Raw genomic sequence first — 25,002 nt, forward strand, 5'->3', positions numbered from 1 at the left:
CTGTTCTGTGTTATCTACCTCCTGCGGTGATCACAGACACATGGTGCAGCAGATCTGTCAACACTTGTTCATCTATCACACCACACACCTGCTTCTGGGCTGCTCTGTGTTATCTACCTCCTGCGGTGATCACAGACACATGGTGCAGCAGATCTGTCAACACCTGTTTATCTATCACACCACACACCTGCTTCTGGGCTGCTCTGTGTTATCTGCCTCCTGCTGTGATCACAGACACATGGTACAGCAGATCTGTCAACACTTGTTCATCTATCACACCACACACCTGCTTCTGGGCTGCTCTGTGTTATCTACCTCCTGCTGTGATCACAGACACATGGTACAGCAGATCTGTCAACACTTGTTCATCTATCACACCACACACCTGCTTCTGGGCTGCTCTGTGTTATCTGCCTCCTGCTGTGATCACAGACACATGGTACAGCAGATCTGTCAACACCTGTTCATCTATCACACCACACACCTGCTTCTGGGCTGCTCTGTGTTATCTGCCTCCTGCTGTGATCTCAGACACACGGTACAGCAGATCTGTCAACACCTGTTTATCTATCACACCACACACCTGCTTCTGGGCTGTTCTGTGTTATCTACCTCCTGCGGTGATCTCAGACACATGGTACAGCAGATTTGTCAACACTTGTTCATCTATCACACCACACACCTGCTTCTGGGCTGTTCTGTGTTATCTACCTCCTGCTGTGATCTCAGACACACGGTACAGCAGATCTGTCAACACCTGTTTATCTATCACACCACACACCTGCTTCTGGGCTGTTCTGTGTTATCTACCTCCTGCAGTGATCACAGACACATGGTACAGCAGATTTGTCAACACTTGTTCATCTATCACACCACACACCTGCTTCTGGGCTGCTCTGTGTTATCTGCCTCCTGCTGTGATCACAGACACATGGTACAGCAGATCTGTCAACACCTGTTCATCTATCACACCACACACCTGCTTCTGGGCTGTTCTGTGTTATCTACCTCCTGCTGTGATCTCAGACACACGGTACAGCAGATCTGTCAACACCTGTTTATCTATCACACCACACACCTGCTTCTGGGCTGTTCTGTGTTATCTACCTCCTGCGGTGATCTCAGACACATGGTACAGCAGATTTGTCAACACTTGTTCATCTATCACACCACACACCTGCTTCTGGGCTGCTCTGTGTTATCTGCCTCCTGCTGTGATCACAGACACATGGTGCAGCAGATCTGTCAACACCTGTTCATCTATCACACCACACACCTGCTTCTGGGCTGCTCTGTGTTATCTGCCTCCTGCTGTGATCACAGACACATGGTGCAGCAGATCTGTCAACACCTGTTTATCTATCACACCACACACCTGCTTCTGGGCTGTTCTGTGTTATCTACCTCCTGCGGTGATCTCAGACACATGGTGCAGCAGTTCTGTCAACACCTGTTTATCTATCACACCACACCTGCTTCTGGGCTGTTCTGTGTTATCTGCCTCCTGCTGTGATCACAGACACATGGTACAGCAGATCTGTCAATACCTGCTCATCTATCACACCACACACCTGCTTCTGGGCTGTTCTGTGTTATCTACCGCCTGCTGTGATCACAGACACATGGTACAGCAGATCTGTCAACACCTGTTCATCTATCACACCACACACCTGCTTCTGCCAAAACAGAAAAACAACCCAGATTTACCTGTAAGCAGATATTGTCTAATTGATAAGCTCATCTAGTACATGTACACCATGTGCAGTTTTGGATTGCAGGAGCTCTAATATACTAATTGGCCAATTTAGTTTTTAAAAATAAATATATTTATAGCTTATTGAATGAATATGGTTTGATTGAGCAGAGAAGAGCTCCTGTGATTTAGATCCAAGAATGTCAATTTTTGTTTTAGAAGACTTATATTAAGAAGAAGATTAACATCTAGGAGCCCACTGCATTTGATTTTTTAACGGTTCATCGCTTAAAAAAGGAGCAAAAATCAAAATTTTATGGCAGACTACAGAACTTCCTCAAACTTTCGGAACCAACAAGACTCTGTATCCAACCCTCCATACTCAGATTATGTCAGCTACATGACATTTGTGGGTCAGGCAAACTTGGCAGAAAAAGGGGGATATAGACACCTCTTAAACAGGAGGTCAATCTGCCGATAAATGGCAACGAGATAAATGGCAGCCAGATAAATGGACACAGTGCCATGTACGTGAATGAAGAAATGAAAGCTTGGTTATACACAATTTATACAATTCTCCAACTTTTCGATTACCTCAGGAAGCAATATTTTGAAACATATTGAGAGAACTATGACGTGTAGAGAAGTAAGTTGGATAGTTTTATAAAGCTCCATCTTTAGCGACACCAACAAATCAATTTTCATAATAACTGTTGATAAATTTCACTGAAAAAACTGCTGTAGACGTCGAAAAGGTTGAAGGTTTCAAGTGCATGTATACAATTCCATTTTTTAAAAATGTAAAAACAGTCAATAATACATCACTACATACATCCGCTGAAATCATGAAGACATGTTCCCATTTACAGGTGAAATATTTCTTCACGTAGCATAAGATAACACTTAAAAACATAAAATGATGGTGATGTTTTGATTTGGCATTCTAAACTGTTCCATGTCCACCACTGTAAAACTTTATATAATAGTTAGAGTTGTGCTTATCAGTATGAAGGTGGTAAACAGTTGATCTAAGAATCACAAACTGACATTCACAGTCTACTTCTAATAATTTCAGCTGCTCTTTTTTTTAAAGCTTACATAATCTGCCTGTTGAATAAGCCTATTCTTTACTTAGGCCATACAATTAAAACTGTTGTTTCATGGGTGAAAAAAATAGAAGATATTGCACAGTGAAGGTTGAATATCATAAATATTTTTTTAGTGAGAAATGAAATGATAACCCGAGAAGCGTCAAGTGTATTATCATTTCAAATTTCATGAGGTGGCATGTATTGTTGTGTCCTCCAGAAGTGCAGTGACCACTAAAATGTGCCACCAGAGGCTGTCAGCTTGACGAATGGAACACACCCCAAATGTTGTGACAAGAATTTTTCGTGTATATGTTTGTTGTAAGTGATATATATGAGTGGAAGAAACTAAAGTGGTTGGAGTAAACCCGCAACCGTCAGCAAGGTACTGACAAACTTTCCAATGCATGCCACAATGATGGAGGACAAGTTGTCTTCACAGAGAAGCGACCGTGCCAACAGCCTTACAGCACCCGCTCCACTACAGTGATGTAATACACGCAAACGGTTTTAAACTGGGCTCGAGATCAACACACCTGGATATGACTGGATGCTTAAAGTCGCAGAAAGGTAAACTCTGCTCAGAATCAGCTTTCACTTACTTCTCGATGCTGCAAGACACTTGAGTTGCCAAAAATGCTCCGAGACCCATTGTCGACCAGGCCTCCAATCTGGAGAATGGAGTTACACGTTAAACAGCAGCAGTGATGAAGAGTTACCTGAATGGTGTCTGTGATAGTCTGTAATTTCTGAAGGTCAACTTGTAAGTTGATCATCAGGTCTGGCGTCTTCACAATGTGGGTCAGCATCATGACAGCAGTATGAGCACCTGAACAGGAACCATGAATCAATCACACAAGTTGACATTTATTTCTCATACATGTGTATGCATATACAGGCCACACAATAATACACTGTTTGAATGAAGCCATTCCAAATAACTGATGATATATTACAATGTAAAAAAAATTGCATCGATTCAATAAAATTCACCAAATTTTGGCCAAGTAAAGTAACAGCGCTATCTCCCCTGAGTGTGCCTCCCGGTTTAAAGTTATCTCCCCTGATACTTTAAGGTAAACAATACTTTCACTGATTTATTAAGTTTTTAGCGAAATTAAAAGGATTCAGATATTTTGATTTCTATTCTAAGGCCATACTCATAGTACTGTGTGCTGCCAACATCACTAAAGCTTCTCTTTCTTTGGCTTCAAACAAGATGTGGGTGAAATATTCTTTAGCAGGGCATAAATACCCATCAAATAAATAAATATTTATTTGATTGATCTTTTACGCCGTACTCAAGAATATTTCACTTAGAGGACGGCGGCCAGCATTATGGTGGTCAGATACCGGGCAGAGCCCGGGGGAAACCCATGACCATCCGCAGGTTGCTGATAGACCTTCCCACTTGGGCGCGCTAACCAACTGAGCCACGGAGGCCCCTAATAAATAAATAAATAAATATTTTGCTAACATAAGGAAAATATCAAGGCCAGAAGTCTTTCTAACATAACACCAAATCTAAATAGGGTCTATTCCATTCTAAGAAAATTTTATTATTATCGTTTTATTTCATGTTTTTAATATTTCCTTCGAAAGTTATATTACCTGGGCAGTTTGGAGAAAGAACACTTTCCTGAAATTTATCCAGAAAGGTGACTAATTTTGGGTCTAGAATGGCCAAGCAGCCAATCACAGCCTTCCATACACTATCACGGTAAGTTAACCAATCCACTTCTTCCTCTGATTTGGAGTCATCAACTGTCATGGCAACCACAGAATGTATCAATGACAGGCTTAGTTTGATGACACAGTTTCTAAGGCTGTCTCCTATTGGACATCCAGAAGTGTATAGCCTATTAATGATCACAATCACTGACCAGCACGTCATGTAGCTCAAGGTCGTGTGATGAGTCTGGAAAGGTCAAGCAGATCAGAATCTCTGTCAGTATAAAGCAAACAAATTTCAATGAGCAAAAATTGCAAATACTGTTTATCTTTTTACTGTTAACATCAAATACATCAACAAATGGTAGTGCTGACAAATCAGTTTCAGTCCTAAAGAATTAGTTCTATAAAATATATCTACCATTTATGTACATGTATTTGACTGGTCTTTAAGGAAGTACTCAAGACATGGGAGGAAACTGACACACATTCCCATGCAGTAGAGCAGAGGAAGCCAGCATGAGCTGGACTTGAACTCACAACTGCATTGGTGGGAGGCTGCTGAAGATTTCTATATGTTTATTATTTTCGTGAAGCACATACAAATGTATGGATGAACTTTTTTTCGTGTAAATATGCTAAAATCAGCATAATCATATACACAGCAATATTAAACTAATACGCCAAAACACACTTTCATTAAAAAGGCAAAAACATGATAAAATCAAAAACGAAAACAGAAAGGGGCTTACCAATAAATGATCCAAGAATGAAGACACTGCTAGCCATAAACATTGATCCTGAGAGAGTTGTGACATCAGACACACAGTCACCTGTAAGTAAGTAAACAATCCATCAAAGGTTATAAATATCAAAGTGAGCTGTCCCACACCAAACACCCACCCACCTGCACCCACACACACACACGCACACACACACACACACACAGGCACGCACGTGCGTACTAAGCTAAGGAAATGAGTTCTCATGATATATTATTAATTTCAGTAGCCACATTGTACAACAATGATGCACTGCCACAGAAAATTGCCTCTGTTTATGACCCGGGAAGGCTTATTCACAAAGACCATGTATTTATCCATTTATTGATTTATTTGATTGATTGGTGTTTTACACCATACTCAAGAATATTACACTTCTACAACAGCAGCCAGCATTGTGGTGGGAGGAAACCAGGCATAGCCCTACGAAAACCCCCTTACCATCTGTAGATTGCTGGCAGAGACGATGTTTTAAAACTCAGGCTGGAATTGGTCTGTATGATCTATTTGGCTTACGCGTAATACTTGACAATTTTTCAGTCAGATGACGACGAGGAGTCATTAGGCGTATGTACATATACTGTGTGCTCTTGTGGCAGGGCATGCTCATGCTGCCAAAGTGCTACCACCACTGAAGACACCAGACATGACACCCCACACAGTCACATTATACTGACACTGGGTTAAACCAGTCCTGTTTCCTTGCTCTAACCTCTCAATGCTGAGCACCAAGCGAGGCCACAAAAAGTCTTTGATATCAGGTGGATTTTATCTCAGGTCTCCTGCCTTTGTGGCAGACACTTTAATCATTATGACACCAAAGGAGTTACCTATTTGCGTGAAATGTGAGCTTCCCATGATCTAGCTAGGTATTTCATAGGTATGTTTAGTGTGCTTACCTCAGTGACAGCTTTATGGCGGTTCCATGTTGGCGAATCATCAGCTGTTCTCAAGGGGAGGTAACCCCCCACATAGGGACCGGGCTCATGTGTCGAGATGGACGACAACTCTGCTTGATTTATTCCTACGCAACAAAAAAAAACACAAGAGCAGTTGCAAAGGCCTACTTCCTTGACCAGTATTGTTATTCTCTCTCTACTGTATTAGCCGGCTGAGAATTGTTTAAGAATTTGCTGTATTTAGGCCTTACAAATTTTAATTACTGGGCGGAATAAATCCCTTTTCAACGTTGGAGGAAAGTATGAAAGTAGAAATAAAACTCAAAAATCATGTACCAGCCATGAGGAAACTGAGAAATGTGTCCAGTGTGCACACTTACCCAATGCCACAGTCATGAGGAAACTGAGAAATGTGTCCAGTGTGCACACTTACCCAATGCCACAGTCATGAGGAAACTGAGAAATGTGTCCAGTGTGCACACTTACCCAATGCCACAGTCATGAGGAAACTGAGAAATGTGTCCAATGTGCAGAAAGTTTTCCCAGATGGCTTTGTGTCACAGCTGACAAACCTGTCAGGACATATCAAATGACATATGAAGAGAAATACATGTACAAGTAACAAATTCATTAAACACTTCATCAAACCAAATATTATATTTGACCATAGTATGTATTTGATCCACAAGAAACATATTATTCCAGGTTTCTAGAGTTCTATCGATGTTAGAAAAGAGGTCTTGAAAGTTAAGAAGATACATGTAGTATAATAGTCTATTGGAACAGTAATCTTTTATCTCCTCCGTTTGCCTTTAATAATGCAATTTTTCGGCCGTATTTAAGGTGGAATACAGTGTCAATCTGTTTATCCTCTCCCTGAATTTAGTGGTAGATTTGTCAACTTTCTACCCAGAAATATACATGAATATACATGTGTAATTCTAAGTTGTTTAACTTACACCATGCCCCTGAAGTTCAAATACATGTAACAATGTCAAACTTACAGCACTAGTCAGGCAAACCTGATTTATTCACCTTAAGTTTAGAATATTTCAAATGACACATTTTGCTTGATTCGGATTGATTCATCCACCTTGTGAGGCCACCTAAGAGTCTGGTCAGAGGTTAGATTAATTTCTTATCTGAAAAACTCAGGTGTTAGCATCAAAAGTCTCATTTCTTATCTGAAAACTTAGGTGTTAGCATCAAAAGCCTCATTTCTTATCTGAAAAATTCTGGTGTTAGCTTCAAAAGTCTCATTTCTTATCTGAAAAACTCAGGTGTTAGCATCAAAAGCCTCATTTCTTATCTGAAAAACTCAGGTGTTAGCATCAAAAGCCTCATTTCTTATCTGAAAAACTGAAGTGTTAGCATCAAAAGTCTCATTTCTTATCTGAAAAACTCTGGTGTTAGCTTCAAAAGCCTCATTTCTTATCTGAAAAACTGAAGTGTTAGCATCAAAAGTCTCATTTCTTATCTGAAAAACTCAGGTGTTATCATCAAAAGTCTCATTTCTTATCTGAAAAACTCAGGTGTTAGCATCAAAAGTCTCATTTCTTATCTGAAAAACTCTGGTGTTAGCTTCAAAAGTCTCATTTCTTATCTAAAAAAACTCAGGTGTTAGCATCAAATGCCTCATTTCTTATTTCAAAACCTCAGGTGTTAGCATCAAAAGCCAAATTTATCTCAAAAACTCAGGTGTTAGCATCAAAAGTCATTTTAAGGCCTTCATGTACTGCTGATAGTTCATGTTTACATACAAATTTTTAGGTGAAGAATGGTATTTTTTTGTGAAGCATGGCATTTATTTGTGAAATATGGTATTTATTTGTGAAGTATGGTACTTATTTGTGAAGTATTGTAGATATTTGTGAAGTACAGTATTTATTTATTTGATTGTCACTTAATGCCATACTCATGAATGGTTCACTTTATGCCATGACGGTCAGATGCAATGACGGACAGATGCCATGACGGTCAGATGCCATGACGGTCAGATGCAATGACGGTCAGATGCAATGACGGTCAGATGCAATGACGGTCAGATGCGATGACAGTCAGATGCCATGACGGTCAGATGCCATGACGGTCAGATGCGATGGCGGTCAGATGCAATGACAGTCAGATGCCATGACAGTCAGATGCGATGATGGTCAGATGCCATGACAGTCAGATGCGATGGCGGTCAGATGCAATGACAGTCAGATGCCATGACCCGTCAGATGCCATGACAGTCAGATGCGATGACGGTCAGATGCCATGACAGTCAGATGCCATGACAGTCAGATGCGATGATGGTCAGATGCCATGAGAGTCAGATGCGATGATGGTCAGATGCCATGACAGTCAGATGCGATGATGGTCAGATGCCATGACAGTCAGATGCGATGATGGTCAGATGCCATGACAGTCAGATGCGATGATGGTCAGATGCCATGACAGTCAGATGCCATGACGGTCAGATGCCATGACTGTCAGATGCGATGGCGGTCAGATGCAATGACAGTCAGATGCCATGACAGTCAGATGCGATGATGGTCAGATGCCATGACAGTCAGATGCGATGGCGGTCAGATGCAATGACAGTCAGATGCCATGACCCGTCAGATGCCATGACAGTCAGATGCGATGACGGTCAGATGCCATGACAGTCAGATGCGATAACAGTCAGATGGGATGACGGTCAGATGCGATGACAGTCAGATGCGATGAGGGTCAGATGCGATGACAGATGTCAGTTTTATGGATGGTGGAACAATGATGATTTATACAGTAGTTATATGTAACTGGATATAAACATACACACTTTTGACATGTCTTTCTTATAGGGGAAATCTCAAAACTGCACAAAGTAACATACCTGTTAAAGAGCACCTCCACAAAATAGCAGGATAGCTCTTCTGTGATGGAGGAAGACTTGATGATTTTGGCAATGTTCCTGAAATGATCCTTGTCAAGGGTATGGACATAAAACATCATATCCACGATCAACCTCTGGTTACTGCAGGACAATGACACAAAGATGCCCTCATTCGCAGCTGTGCAAGACAAGATTCACATTATAAATTCACTCAATTTAAATCAGCTCTTGGATGATTACAATGAAAATAAGCATTCAAGGACTCATTTGCTTGAAAAGAAAATACTGAAAAAGTCACTCTTAACCTAGACCATACTTTTTTAACTAGGATATTGTCTTATAGAATGAAATGCTTCTTCTGATAGTAAATGCAATATATACAATGGTCTTTGAACATAAACAAGTAGGTAAGAAAAAGGACTATCACATATGCTCTTTTCTTAACTAAAAATTCTGTTTTCCTCATGGAACATTTGAAAAAAAGTTGTTTGTTTCCGTTATCAGTTAGACATTTACAAGGGTACACACTCCAGACAGGCAGTATAAAAGTATGAAAGAGAAATTACAAAAGACAAAAGCTACAAGAAACAGCTTGTGACCATGATAAAGGTTCCAAACCTAAAATATCTTCCAAGTGAGCAGAAGACAGAGAAAGTTTATTCTGTATCAGTCCTGCTTTCATGACAGCCAGTACCAGTGCTGCCATCTGGGAGTGAGTGGAAGCAACTTCCTTCAGCAAGGCAGGTAACTCTTGGTGGAAATCCCTAAAGATGTGGCTGGAGAAAATAAATCCAATAAACATTGCCCATAACCTCATTTAAAGCTTAACGGGTACACATATACGTAAAAATGTCTGCAAGAAACAAGTGAAACCAGACACTCAAAACCAATTCAAAACTCATTTATTTATTGCCTTTGCTCAACTGTTGCTAAATATCATACTTTTCACTTACACAACAGCAGCCAGTTTACAAGTCTTGCAAATTAGCCTGCTGCAAACATATTTTCAGCCTACAGTACAGTGTGTACGTTGTCTAGAAACTTGCAATGTGAATGTGAATGGCAAGGTACAAGGCATGCATGCTCTGAGTTTTGTTTCCTGGACATTAGTAGCCGGTCTTTTTGAGCCGAAAAATACAAAACAAAATGACTGATCGACTGACAGACTGACTGGTGTTAAACAACGTGTTCAAGAACTTTATTCATTTATTTCATTGGGTGTTTTATGTCGTACTGATGAATATTTATCCGATGACGGACAGCATTATGGTGGGAGGAAACCGAGCAGAGCCCAGGGGAAACCCATCAAGAACTTTAAACTCTTATCTGACAGTGGTCAGAATTATGGTGGGAGGAAACCGAGCAGAGCCCAGGGGAAACCCATCAATAACTTCAAACTCTTATCTGACAGTGGTCAGCATTATGGTGGAAGGAAACCGAGCAGAGCCCAGGGGAAACCCATCAAGAACTTCAAACTCTTATCTGACAGTGGTCAGCATTATGGTGGGAGGAAACCGAGCAGAGCCCAGGGGAAACCCATCACGAACTTCAAACTCTTATCTGACAGTGGTCAGCTTTATGGTGGGAGGAAACCCAGCAGAGCCCAGGGGAAACTCATCAAGAATACCTGAATAACCAGAGTAAACCACTGACCCTTGTCAGGTAACTGGCCAGCCTCTTGACGTACAAGCGCAGACAAGTAAGTGAGAGCTGGATTTAAACATGTGACCTCATTGGTTAATAGACTGTAGTACAAAACAATACGAAGACAAAAGTCTTCATTATACTCACATCGGGCCAACCAGTTCAGATTCCTTGCTCTAACCTCTCAGTGCTGAATGCCAAGAGAGGCAGCAAATAAGTACCACTTCTAAATTCGCTGGTATGACCCAATCCGTGTGCATGCAACTTCTACAGTCGATTACATGTACCTTTGAACTCTGAAGTACCCACCTGTGACATGTCACACCTGACCACCAGGGTCTCTGTGACAGATCTGAGAAGAAGTCCAACAGGATACGTTTTACATAGGATAGCGTGTGAGCCTGGGTGTAGAGCTGATAGCACGCCTCCAGCATCTGCTCGACTGTACCTGTGCATGAGGGAAAAACGTGAAAGAATTGAGACACTTTCTCATATGGCAGGGGTAATTAGACTCTTTGTACCTTTAGTGATAAAAAGAGTTTGATTACAAGAGACCTGTATACCTACCCTAACTGCATACTGTACAGACGGAACTAATAATATTAAAAACTAAGTATCAATAAGCAGACAGATTCTATTATTACATGTAGGTCTATTATTTACACACCAATTCACCACTATGCTTTGCCTATTTCATAACACAACAGTTCTCACCTTTGCCTATGTTAGACCTCAAGATTTGTCTGATAACACTGATCAGGCATCTTAGGTCTTCTTGGGAAAGTCTTTCAGCCTGAAGGGCTGACAGAACATACTTTGTGACTGGTGAAAACAGGTGCTTGTGTGCTTCCTTCTCATTGGTCAGATCAGACAGGAAGTAACACATGATGTCACACACTGACAAGTTCAAAGACAATCCAGATGTCTACAATGGAAAAAAAAAAAGATTTTTTATTGTACTTTATTTTTAATTTTGTTATAAAATACTCAAGAATTTTTCACTTATGCAGCAAAAATCAACCATCCTTTGACAATGCCATCTGAAAATCCAGATTGTAGTGATACTATCCTGTACCAGGATAAAAACTACACAGAATCAAACCTTTCTTAGAAAATAGAATGTTACGTACTGCATTCACAAAGACATGTACACTGCTCTATCACCTCATCTAATTTGATCAAACGAAAACAGAGCCAGCTGGATTTCCAAAGCGATTGTTATGAAAAAAACTGTTCTAGTTTTATTAATTTGAATTCAATGAGTCAATATAACAAATAGCAATGTGTGAATGTGGCTCATGCTATAAGAACTCTTGGATGAAAGCATCCAGTTCTATGTAGGGCAATGTGGCAATTCACCAGTAACAAGGCTTTCCTCTACAAAGACACAGTCTGAAGCTGATCTGTGGAAGACAAGTAGGCTTTCTGTGGATGACAAGCAGGCGTTCTCCAGACACAGTCTGGAGCTGTCCTGCGGACGACAAGCAGGCTTTCTCCAGACGCAGTCTGGACCCGTTCTGTGAACGACAAGCAGGCTTTCTCCAGACGCAGCCTGGAGCCGTTCTGCAGAAGACAAGCAGGCTTTCCCCAGATGCAGTCTGGTGCCGTTCTGTGGACAACAAGCAGGCTTTCTCCAGACGCAGCCTGGAGCCGTTCTGCAGACGACAAGCAGGTTTTCCCCAGACGCAGTCTGGTGCCGTTCTGCGGACGACAATCTGGCTTTCTCCAGACGCAGCTTGGAGCCATTCTGCGGACGACAAGCAGGCTTTCTCCAGACGCAGCTTGGAGTCATTCTGCGGACGACAAGCAGGCTTTCTTCAGACAAAGCTTGGAGCCGTTCTGCGGACGACAAGCAGGCTTTCTCCAGATGCAGCATGGAGCCGTTCTGCGGACGACAAGCAGGCTTTCTTCAGACGCGGTCTAGAGCTTTTCTGCGGACGACAAGCAGGCTTTCTCCAGACACAGTCTGGAGCCGTTCCGTGGATGACATACAGGCTTTCTCCAGACACAGTCTGGAGCCGTTCTGCGGACGACAAGCAGGCTTTCTCCAGACGCAGTCTGGAGCCGTTCTGCAGAAGACAACCAGGCTTTCTCCAGACACAGTCTGGAACCGTTCTGTAGACGACAAGCAGGCTTTCTCCAGACGCAGTCTGGACCCGTTCTGCAGAAGACAAGCAGGCTTTATCCAGACGCAGTCTGGAGCTGTTCTGCAGATGACAAGCAGGCTTTCTCCAGATGCAGCCTGGAGCCGTTCTGTGGACGATAAGCAGGCTTTCCCCAGACGCAGCCTGGAGCCATTCTGCGGACGACAAGCAGGCTTTCCCCAGACGCGGTCTGGAGCCGTTCTGTGGACGACAAGCAGGCTTTCTCCAGATGCAGTCTGGTGCTGTTCTGTGGACGACAAGCAGGCTTTCCCCAGACACAGCCTTGAGCCGTTCTGAGGACGACAAGCAGGCTTTCTCCAGACGCAGTCTGGAGCCGTTCTGTGGGCGACAAGCAGGCTTTCTCCAGACTTGTCCTTCTTGCATCTCATTTCAATGACAGTAATGTGTACATGTTATAAATGTCGATGTCTCTTGTCTGTCATCACAATGTGATGTGTTACATGTTTATTGACAGTTGTGTGTACATGTTATAAATGTTGATGTCTCCTGTCCGTCATCACCAAACGATGTGTTACATGTTTATTGCCAGTTGTGTGTACATGTTATAAATGTTGATGTCTCCTGTCTGTCATCACGATGTGATATGTTACATGTTTGTTGACAGTTGTGTGTCCTGTCTGTCATCATGAAATGTTGTTACATGTTTATTGACAGTTGTGTGTACATGTTATAAATGCCGATGTCTCCTGTCCGTCATCACCAAGTGATGTGTTACATGTTTATTGACAGTTGTGTGTACATGTTATAAATGTTGATGTCTCCTGTCCGTCATCACCAAGTGATGTGTTACATGTTTATTGACAGTTGTGTGTACATGTTATAAATGTTGATGTCTCCTGTCCGTCATCACGATGTGATGTGTTACATGTTTATTGACAGTTGTGTGTACATGTTATAAATGTCGATGTCTCCTGTCCGTCATCACGATGTGATGTGTTACATGTTTATTGACAGTTGTGTGTACATGTTATAAATGCCGATGTCTCCTGTCCGTCATCATGATGTGATATGTTACATGTTTGTTGACAGTTGTGTGTCCTGTCCGTCATCACGATGTGATGTGCTACATGTTTGTTGACAGTTGTGTGTACATGTTATAAATGTTGATGTCTCCTGTCCGTCATCACCAAGTGATGTGTTACATGTTTATTGACAGTTGTGTGTACATGTTATAAATGTTGATGTCTCTTGTCTGTCATCACGATGTCATGTGTTACATGTTTATTGACAGTTGTGTGTACACGTTATAAATGTTGATGTCTCCTGTCTGTCATCACGATGCGATGTGTTACATGTTTGTTGACAGTTGTGTGTACATGTTATAAGTGTTGATGTCTCCTGTCCGTCATCACCAAGTGATGTGTTACATGTTTATTGACAGTTGTGTGTACATGTTATAAATGTCGATGTCTCCTGTCCGTCATCACCAAGTGATATGTTACATGTTTGTTGACAGTTGTGTGTACATGTTATAAATGTTGATGTCTCCTGTCCGTCATCACCAAGTGATGTGTTACATGTTTATTGACAGTTGTGTGTACATGTTATAAATGTTGATGTCTCCTGTCCGTCATCACGATGTGATGTGTTACATGTTTATTGACAGTTGTGTGTACATGTTATAAACGTCGATGTCTCCTGTCCGTCATCACGATGTGATGTGTTACATGTTTATTGACAGTTGTGTGTACATGTTATAAATGCCGATGTCTCCTGTCAGTCATCATGATGTGATATGTTACATGTTTGTTGACAGTTGTGTGTCCTGTCCGTCATCACGATGTGATGTGTTCCATGTTTATTGACAGTTGTGTGTACATGTTATAAATGTTGATGTCTCCTGTCTGTCATCACCAAGTGATGTGTTACATGTTTATTGACAGTTGTGTGTACATGTTATAAATGTTGATGTCTCTTGTCTGTCATCACGATGTCATGTGTTACATGTTTATTGACAGTTGTGTGTACACGTTATAAATGTTGATGTCTCCTGTCTGTCATCACGATGCGATGTGTTACATGTTTGTTGACAGTTGTGTGTACATGTTATAAATGTCGATGTCTCCTGTCCGTCATCACCAAGTGATGTGTTACATGTTTATTGACAGTTGTGTGTACATGTTATAAATGTCGATGTCTCCTGTCCGTCATCACCAAGTGATATGTTACATGTTTGTTGACAGTTGTGTGTACATGTTATAAATGTCGATGTCTCCTGTCCGTCATCACCAAGTGATGTGTTACATGTTTATTGACAGTTGTGTGTACATGTTATAAATGTTGATGTCTCCTGTCCGTCATCACGATGTGATGTGTTACATGTTTATTGACAGTTGTGTGTACATGTTATAAATGTCGATGTCTCCTGTCCGTCATCACGATGTGATGTGTTACATGTTTATTGACAGTTGTGTGTACATGTTATAAATGCCGATGTCTCCTGTCCGTCATCATGATGTGATATGTTACATGTTTGTTGACAGTTGTGTGTCCTGTCCGTCATCACGATGTGATGTGTTACATGTTTATTGACAGTTGTGTGTACATGTTATAAATGTTGATGTCTCTTGTCTGTCATCACGATGTCATGTGTTACATGTTTATTGACAGTTGTGTGTACACATTATAAATGTTGATGTCTCCTGTCTGTCATCACGATGCGATGTGTTACTTGTTTATTGACAGTTGTGTGTACACGTTATAAATGTCGATGTCTCCTGTCCGTCATCACCAAGTGATGTGTTACATGTTTATTGACAGTTGTGTGTACATGTTATAAATGTCGATGTCTCCTGTCCGTCATCACAATGTGATGTGTTACATGTTTGTTGACAGTTGTGTGTACATGTTATAAATGTTGATGTCTCCTGTCTGTCATCACCAAGTGATGTGTTACATGTTTATTGACAGTTGTGTGTACGTCATCAATGTCGATGTCTCCTGTCCGTCATCACCAAGTGATGTGTTACTTGTTTATTGACAGTTGTGTGTACACGTTATAAATGTTGATGTCTCCTGTCTGTCATCACGATGCGATGTGTTACATGTTTATTGACAGTTGTGTGTACATGTTATAAGTGTCGATGTCTCCTGTCCGTCATCACGATGTGATGTGTTACATGTTTGTTGACAGTTGTGTGTACATGTTATAAATGTTGATGTCTCCTGTCTGTCATCACCAAGTGATATGTTACATGTTTATTGACAGTTGTGTGTACATGTTATAAATGCCGATGTCTCCTGTCTGTCATCACCAAATGATGTGTTACTTGTTTATTGACAGTTGTGTGTACATGTTATAAGTGTTGATGTCTCCTGTCCGTCATCACCAAGTGATGTGTTACATGTTTATTGACAGTTGTGTGTACATGTTATAAATGTCGATGTCTCTTGTCTGTCATCACGATGTGATATGTTACATGTTTATTGACAGTTGTGTGTACATGTTATAAATGTTGATGTCTCCTGTCCGTCATCACCAAGTGATATGTTACATGTTTATTGACAGTTGTGTGTACATGTTATAAATGTTGATGTCTCCTGTCCGTCATCACCAAGTGATATGTTACATGTTTATTGACAGTTGTGTGTACATGTTATAAATGTTGATGTCTCCTGTCCGTCATCATCAAGTGATATGTTACATGTTTATTGACAGTTGTGTGTACATGTTATAAATGTTGATGTCTCCTGTCCGTCATCACCAAGTGATGTGTTACATGTTTATTGACAGTTGTGTGTACATGTTATAAATGTTGATGTCTCCTGTCCGTCATCACCAAGTGATATGTTACATGTTTATTGACAGTTGTGTGTACATGTTATAAATGTTGATGTCTCCTGTCCGTCATCACCAAGTCATGTGTTACTTGTTTATTGACAGTTGTGTGTACATGTTATAAGTGTTGATGTCTCCTGTCCGTCATCACCAAGTGATGTGTTACATGTTTATTGACAGTTGTGTGTACATGTTATAAATGTTGATGTCTCCTGTCCGTCATCACCAAGTGATATGTTACATGTTTATTGACAGTTGTGTGTACATGTTATAAGTGTTGATGTCTCCTGTCCGTCATCACCAAGTGATGTGTTACATGTTTATTGACAGTTGTGTACGTCATCAATGTCGATGTCTCCTGTCCGTCATTACCAAGTGATGTGTTACATGTTTATTGACAGTTGTGTGTACATGTTATAAATGCCGATGTCTCCTGTCTGTCATCACCAAGTGATGTGTTACATGTTTGTTGACAGTTGTGTGTACATGTTATAAATGTTGATGTCTCCTGTCATCACCAAGTGATGTGTTACTTGTTTATTGACAGTTGTGTGTACATGTTATAAATGTTGATGTCTCCTGTCAGTCATCATGATGTGATATGTTACATGTTTATTGACAGTTGTGTGTACATGTTATAAATGTTGATGTCTCCTGTCTGTCATCACCAAATGATGTGTTACATGTTTATTGACAGTTGTGTGTACATGTTATAAATGTTGATGTCTCCTGTCCGTCATCACAATGTGATGTGTTACATGTTTATTGACAGTTGTGTGTACATGTTATAAATGTTGATGTCTCCTGTCAGTCATCATGATGTGATATGTTACATGTTTATTGACAGTTGTGTGTACATGTTATAAATGTTGATGTCTCCTGTCAGTCATCACAATGTGATATGTTACATGTTTATTGACAGTTGTGTGTACATGGTATAAATGTTGATGTCTCCTGTCTGTCATCACCAAGTGATGTGTTACTTGTTTGTTGATAGTTGTGTGTACATGTTATAAATGTCGATGTCTCCTGTCCGTCACCAACAAGTGATTACATGTTTGTACGTTCATGAGCCATGGATTAAATGCAATAATAAACTATTAGATACATATTTTGGGAAATCAGTATACATATATTATGTTGTAATTAGTAAAAGACATATTTTATCTGGAAATCCACTCCGCGGCTCCCAATAGGTACATGTAGTGTGTGAAATTCCTTCCTCTTAATGTACAGTACTCACCACGCTTTTGTCAGAAGGTATCAATTTCTTGTCTTTCCGTCTAGGGGCTTCATGCACAGAATAAGGGAAATAACTCATGACGTGTTTGATAAAATCTTTCCTGTATTCACTGGGTACCCAGTCTGACTGTATAAGGTGCGGGAGATGAAACATAAAAACACAGATTTTATAAGCAGATATTTTATCATTATATTCTGTTTTAAAATCTGTTTGCATGTCTGATTAATTTCAGAAGCCAGACTACAATGAAAACAATAAAATATATCTGATTTTATGAATTGCTGACACTTATTTGGTGCTAAGCAGTAATCCCATATATAAGACTGCCTGGAATAAACCACTGACCTTCAGCAGGTATCTGACAAACCTCCTGACATAGGTCTGCAAGAGCTGGACAATTCCATTAGTCAGAAATTGATCGGCATCAGTGAGTACAACATCAGCAGTCTGAGCAAGACAGGATGCTCGTGTTCCGACTAATATCGTATTGCTTCACTATAAACAACTTTCAATATTAATAATGCACAGGGCAGTGTGATGTTTGAACAGATACACAATTCATACTGATTGACTGACAGTGGAGATAGGATTTCTTGGGTTAAATCCTGCAGCCTTAGTCGTGCATGAACGAATGTACCATACCCACCGTTCAGCTTAGGCTCGGCATAGCACAGACTTTGCCCCTCACACTAGCCAATCAGTGAAGATTCTTCATCCCTTTAATCACTTAAAGTTACCCTACATTCTTGGCACAGTAAAGTATAACTTTAGAGACATTTTGAAAACAAAATTCATCACATTTTGAGGCGTAAAATATGATGTTTGGGTAGAGACACATATAAGTATGAACACATCATAAGTTATAAACTTGGCCGTCCAGAGCAGGTAACATTCCCCTAATATGCCAACCCTGTGTGTGATCGAATTTGCTGTGGATTCAGGGTACATGTAAATAAAGCCTAACAATGTACTGCAGTAACACATATCTGGATTGATGTTAAAAACTGCTGGTACATGATGACCACTGACATCAACAACAAAGTTGTAAAAAAAATACGTCCATCGCACTTCCTTTTTGCTACCTTAAACAATATTTACCATTAAAATTTGAAACAAAAAACAAAAAACTTACATTTCCTTCCTCTGATGAAATGCTCCTGACATATCTCCATAGCAACTTAATCACGTTGACAACGTTCACCATGACAACCAGAGAGTCGGGTGAGACAAGCCCATCTAAAAACAAGCTGTTCAAATGTAAATTTCATAATCATGGGGAACCTGGTAAGCTATGTCCAAAAACGATGGCACCCGATAAAAAACTTTAGCATTTGGAAAACTACTGCTTTCACACTGCTTTTGCATGTCCCCTTAACATGGCTTGAGCAATCAGAATAATAGCTACATCAAGGCCTTCATCAAACATAACAAAAACAGCCATATTATTCATGTCAAAAAGGCATAAAACAGCTCATAACTCGGTGATCAGTGACTTGTCTTGGTGAATTAAATTCCGAATTGTTTTGGGGAAAAAAGTCTGTTAAACTGATTCAAGATTGACTGGCGGACAGATGGACGAACGAACGAACTATGGAACAGACACACACGTTGCAAACCTATATTCTAATTGGCCAGTGTGCTGGCTGCTGAACAAACAAGTGTGTAAAGACAAATCCCTCAAGAAATAAGCTCTGACCTTGATCGCGATTAACTACAATAGAGTGTAAGAATAGGACTGTTATAAACTCCATTTACAATGTACAAACAGACCAGGCTCCTAGGGTTTAATAATGGAATAAACGTCTAACCCGACCTACGCAAACAGATAACTTCCCACGAGCTCACAATACCTCGGCTTACTTGCAACATTGAGCTAACACTGGGTATGTTACAATTACAAACAGTACAAATGCAAATGTTTATGATGTTATTTGAGCAAGTCTATGTGCCAATTTGCAATAGATAAGACATCTTGCAAAAAGGCGAATACATAGGGCTTTCTTCTTACCTTGCTCTCAGGCCACTCGCCTAGTAATATGCCAGTGTTAGGAGGTACAAAATACTTTAGCCAGTAGACAGAGCCAATTTAATCTAGTGCTGCTTGTTGCAGCAAACAGACAGCATATCCAACTTCACCAGGTCAAAACAAGAAACAGTGGTTGTTGTGAAATGACAAATGTCTTTACCAACTGAAGATGATTTCTTCTTGTCAATGGCTGTAGCCTCTACCCAGCATTCCAAGAGGAGAGGAAGTAAGCTTTTGACGAACATCTCACAGCTGACATCGGAACGATCCAATCTTGGCTTGTTGTCAGTGTTCACTAGTGACTTGGCCCTGTTTAGGTAGCAACAAATACTGGTGAGTAGCAGCAAATACTGATGAACAGCAGCAAATACTGATGAATAGCAGCAAATACAGGTGAGTAGCAACAAATACTGGTGAGCAGCAACAAATACTAATGAATAGCAGCAAATACAGGTGAGTAGCAGCAAATACAGGTTAGTAGCAGCAAATATTGGTGAGTAGCAGCACTTACTGTCAGTAGCAACAAATACAGGTGAGTACCAGCAAACACTGCTGAGTACCAGCAAATACTGGTGAGTAGCACCAAACACAGGTGAGTAGCAACAAATACTAGTGAGTAGAAACAAATACTGGTGAGTAGCAGCACATATTGTGAGTAGCAACAAATACTGGTGAGTAGCAGCTAATACAGGTGAGTAGCAGCACATACTGTGAGTAGCAACAAATACAGGTGTGTAGCAGCAAACACTGCTGAGTAGCAGCAAATACTAGTGAGTAGCAACAAATACTGGCGAGTAGCAGCAAATACTGGTGAGTAGCAGTAAATACTGGTGAGTAGCAACAAATACAGAGGAGTAGCAGCAAATACTGGTGAGGAGCAGCAGCAAATACTGGTGAGTAGCAACATATACTGGTGAGTAGCAGCAAATACTGGTGAGTAGCAGCAAATACAGGTGAGCAGCAACACATACTGGTGATGTAGTAACATATACTGATGTGTAGCAGCAAATGCTTGTGTGTAGCAACAAATAGCAACAAACACTTGTGAGCAGAAACAAACACTAGTCAAGTACTGCATATAAGTAACCAAGTGCATGTACTTGACAAACCTCCTTGCTTACATTATAGTACAGAAAATCACCTGTCAGTAACCGTCAGTGTAAAGACTACATTTACGAAGGCATATTTAGAATTGAATAAATCTGAAAAATCTGGAATTTAGGTACTACATGTACATTTGGTGCCAATGATGCCCAATTTTTTTCTCCATCTCAAACACTGTATTAAGGGAAAGTATTGGAGTTTTTTCTATGTACATAAATACGATCATGCAAACATCAGACATACTACAGAGCATGTTTTTTACGGGACGCATGAAGGTAGTGTGTTATACGAGCTAACAGTTTCTCTACAGCAGACAGCTATAATGTAAAGCACTATCCTACTTTGTCATGCCTGTCACATGGTGATCCAATATATTACAGCAAATCAACATGCCAGGTTGCAACAGATTTACTTATTTAAATATCTGATTGGTGTTTTTCCCCGTACTCAAGAATATTTCAATTATACCACGCGGCCATCATTATGGTGGGAGGAACCGGGCCAACCCCCTGGGAAACGGGGTTGGCCTCTACAGCAGGAGAGGAAGCATGGGCTGGACTTTAACTCAATCGTGTGCCTACCTACAAAATCCACAAATTCTCTGCCCATGGCCGGATTTGAAGGTGACATTTGTATTTTCGTAAATAACAGATTTATCACAGAATTTAAACAAACTACAGATCACCCAAAAAGTGCTTTATATATATATAAGAATAACAGAAGCCTCTCACCCCAGAATATAGCTGTAACTAGTCCACATTCGTTTGCACACAGGGGCAAACTCTTGAGCATGTGCTGCCATCTGGTGAAAGGAAATGACATTTTCTTCAGGATTTGATGAATCTGACTGATTAGTGCAGCTAGATGTATGCTCTCTGGAGGAATTCTGTGTCAATGCAGTGAGGAATTTTTGCAGTCTCTCCAGAACTTTCACTCTCCACTTGAGCGTAGATAGTCTGCTGGTGGGGTTGACACTAAGAGATTGCTCTGCTTGAGAGCGACCTGATGCTGCAATGCGCGTCGAAATCTGCTCGACAAAATTCAGCAGTATCTGCGTAGAATTGTTGGTGACAAGGCCGGGAAAGCTGTCCAAGAAAACATCCATGACAAAGAGCGAGTCCATGCGGATTTCTTCATAGATATGAGTCATGGCACAGCATAGGTGAGCACTCACCATTGGGAAGAATGGCCCGATCTGATTGGCTGAAAGCTGAGGCAGGACTACCCTCATTAGACGAATCACAGCCTGTCTTACAACCGGGTCCTTGTCTGTGAAGAGCTCTGAAGTTCTTCCCACAATCATGGGCAAATGAGAATAAAGCAGCGCTGAGTCTCGCCCGATCAGCTCCCGCAGTCCCGTAACAGCTGAACATCGCACAGAGACGTTATAATGCTGAAGTTGAGACAGAAGTTCCTAAGAAAAAAAAAACATATTACATGTAGTTTAACTGATCAGTCACTTCACCTTTTGGTACTGGGTATGTAAATTTCCCAGGAATGTACCTAGCACTAATTGCTGAAGGGTTTAGGCCAGTCGTTTGGTCACACCTCTCAAAAATTAACAAGTAAGACTAGCGCATCATGATGGCTTTTCACAAAAAATGTGAAAGCCTTTAAAAGATTTTTTTTTAATCACACGAATCACATAATTCTTCCTCAAAAGTTATCTCACCAGAATTTTGATTGACAAAGGTATACGATGCTTTAATCCTTTTAATGCAAACAAAAAAAATTACTGTCCAAGAACAGGACTGAACTTCTTTTTTATAGGGCAACCCAATGACTGAATGGCAAGCGTTTCGATCATTCGACCTTGAGGCAAGTGTTACTCCCTATACATATCCTATTAAAAAAGAGAATTTTGACAAAAGTGTCTTCTTCATTTGCGTAAATTCATTAAAATCCCTACCTCTTTCATTAGAGAGAAGAAAAAATTATGGCTTGAGAAACTGTTAATATCTGTAACAAGTGTTTACATACCGTGAGGCTGAGCTTCCTGTGAGTGGTGGGTTCTCCACCCTCAGTCCTTCCTCTAAGCTGCTCAGGCACCTGGATTGTACGAGCTTTGAAGCTGGTCCTTGTCTCATTGTCAGCTTTCGGTAGACGTTTCCCAACCTTCAACTTCACCTTTTGAAAATCCTTGTTTTTCTTCTTCTTACCTTTTGGCATTTTCGAAAGGAAGACCTGAAAATCCTACAAGAAAAAGGTCAAATACAATTTGAATAAGCACACTGAAATTAGTCTGAGTATTCGCGATTGCTCAGATATTGGGCTAAGTAAGATTTTGTTCTGCATCGATCTGCATTGCTGGCAGACCTTCCCGCTCATGACCAGAGAGGGAGCCTGCATAAGCTGAACTCTGTGAGTTGGGTCATTGGGTCATTGTGCTGTGCTAGCACACTAAATCACCAAGTCACAGAGGAGACAAGAAAAGGTAAGGAACATCTTTGTCCAACTAGATGGACTCAGTGTGCTATTTTAAAATTGTGACATTCATCGTAAACACGAGTCTATCTCTGCCTCTGAAAAAAATCGGCACATGTTTCCAAATTCCAACAGGTGTCCAACACGATGGATCCGATTTCAATGAAGTCCGTGCTGACGACACCCAAACTTACCTGCACTAATAGTACAAGTCCTTTTTTAGGCCTTTCTGGGTTGAACTAAGAAGATTAAAGTTGTTCTTACAATGAAAATTATTTACATAGGCCTAATAGTTCTTTGGAGAATTTCAGTGCCAGTGATCAGTTACATTTCAAACCCAGAAGTAGGTCATGTGATCCTTCAAAATGGCTGTCGACAGAGACATACTTGCAGAAAGGATTTGGTACCGTCCATGCTATAGCAGTCAATGTGACCACAAGGCAGAGAGTCAATTAGTTTCATTAGTCTTCGACAGTTGTTCGAGGAAAACAAAACCGATGTCAACAACAACCGCACTCGAGCTAACTGACTAGACTGGCATAAAGACAAACACAAAATTATTTACCTTGAAAACGTAGTGCCTTCCTCGACCTCAACTATGCTTGACACAGTTGCAAGTGTTTGAGATATTTTAAAGAAAAGTTGTCATTATTTGTTACAATCTTATAATGTTCACACGTTTGTCACATGGGCGCCGCCATATCATAAATACAAAGTGTGGCTAAATGTACAACTAAAGAAGAAAACGAAGAAGGTTACTGCCTCAAATTGATTTATTACGTACAATAAATTTATTCTCATCACACCAGTTTTATTTTGCTATGTTTTCTGGATATATGAACTCATGTACGATGAACTGAGGCAAGTCTTTCCTTTCGAAGCTGTCTTATTTTTTAGGTGACTTTCCGGAACATTAATTTTTACAATTACCCAGTTCGAGATCTCGCGTTATCAAAACGTCGTACACGTGTCTCTGGAAAGCGTAAGTGTTGACGTTTAAAGCAGAAGTAGCACGAACAGCTGTTGGATCATCAATTCCGGGTAAGTTGTGTAAACGTGTGTCTGTCATATGTTTTACTCTGTGGGTTGTAAATAAACCTTAGATGGTGTAGTCCTCAGTTTAGGTGGGTAATACGTGTTAGATTTTCTCTGGAATTTGAAAAAATCACTGGCCTAATCACAGCTTTACATACATGTATCACTCACTATCTGTTGCCTTTTTTTTATTTCTGGTGTCAAATTAAACCTTATGCCACTCAGCATGACTATAATGTTTGGCTGGTAAGAAGAGAACTGAACTATGGGGTTGAATGAATTGAAATGTGGATGTATTTTTTTTTTAATGTACACAACAGTTGACAAAGTAACTTATCACAGGTCTGTGGTTTATCCCAGACACTGAGTTTCCAGGCACTGAGTTTCCATCACGTGTAAAACATGAATTGCTCACATTCGTGTGATAAAGTGAAAAAGTAGGGTGGTAAGCAACACAGTGAATGAATGAATGAATGAATGAATAAATAAATAAGTATAAAAGAAATGAATAAATATACTGTCCATTAATCTTCAAATGAAGGTTTTTACTTCAATTGAATGGTCCTTCACGTTGTTGGAAAAACTTTGGA

At 40.5% G+C, this 25,002-nt stretch overlaps 2 protein-coding genes across 2 annotated transcripts; both read right to left on the minus strand.

The window, feature by feature from the left end:
- Positions 1-1,576: 1,576 nt before the first annotated feature.
- LOC135477743 (uncharacterized) lies at positions 1,577-6,529 on the minus strand. The gene is made up of 6 exons (XM_064757938.1): positions 6,514-6,529; positions 6,134-6,258; positions 5,205-5,285; positions 4,393-4,699; positions 3,501-3,610; positions 1,577-1,676 (listed from the first exon to the last, which is right to left on the minus strand). Exons 1-6 carry the CDS (start codon positions 6,527-6,529, stop codon positions 1,593-1,595), a joined length of 723 nt encoding a protein of 240 aa, XP_064614008.1. The 3' UTR covers positions 1,577-1,592.
- On the minus strand, positions 6,490-24,064 carry LOC135477744 (testis-expressed protein 10-like). The gene is made up of 13 exons (XM_064757939.1): positions 23,943-24,064; positions 22,934-23,146; positions 21,685-22,367; positions 20,010-20,158; positions 18,956-19,059; positions 17,824-17,949; positions 12,599-13,120; positions 12,074-12,430; positions 11,352-11,562; positions 10,947-11,085; positions 9,612-9,769; positions 8,994-9,171; positions 6,490-6,705 (listed from the first exon to the last, which is right to left on the minus strand). Exons 2-13 carry the CDS (start codon positions 23,120-23,122, stop codon positions 6,579-6,581), a joined length of 2,943 nt encoding a protein of 980 aa, XP_064614009.1. The 5' UTR covers positions 23,123-23,146; positions 23,943-24,064; the 3' UTR covers positions 6,490-6,578.
- Positions 24,065-25,002: the final 938 nt, after the last annotated feature.

Source organism: Liolophura sinensis, chromosome 11 (genome assembly GCF_032854445.1).
Source record: "Liolophura sinensis isolate JHLJ2023 chromosome 11, CUHK_Ljap_v2, whole genome shotgun sequence".
Taxonomy (NCBI): domain Eukaryota; kingdom Metazoa; phylum Mollusca; class Polyplacophora; order Chitonida; family Chitonidae; genus Liolophura; species Liolophura sinensis.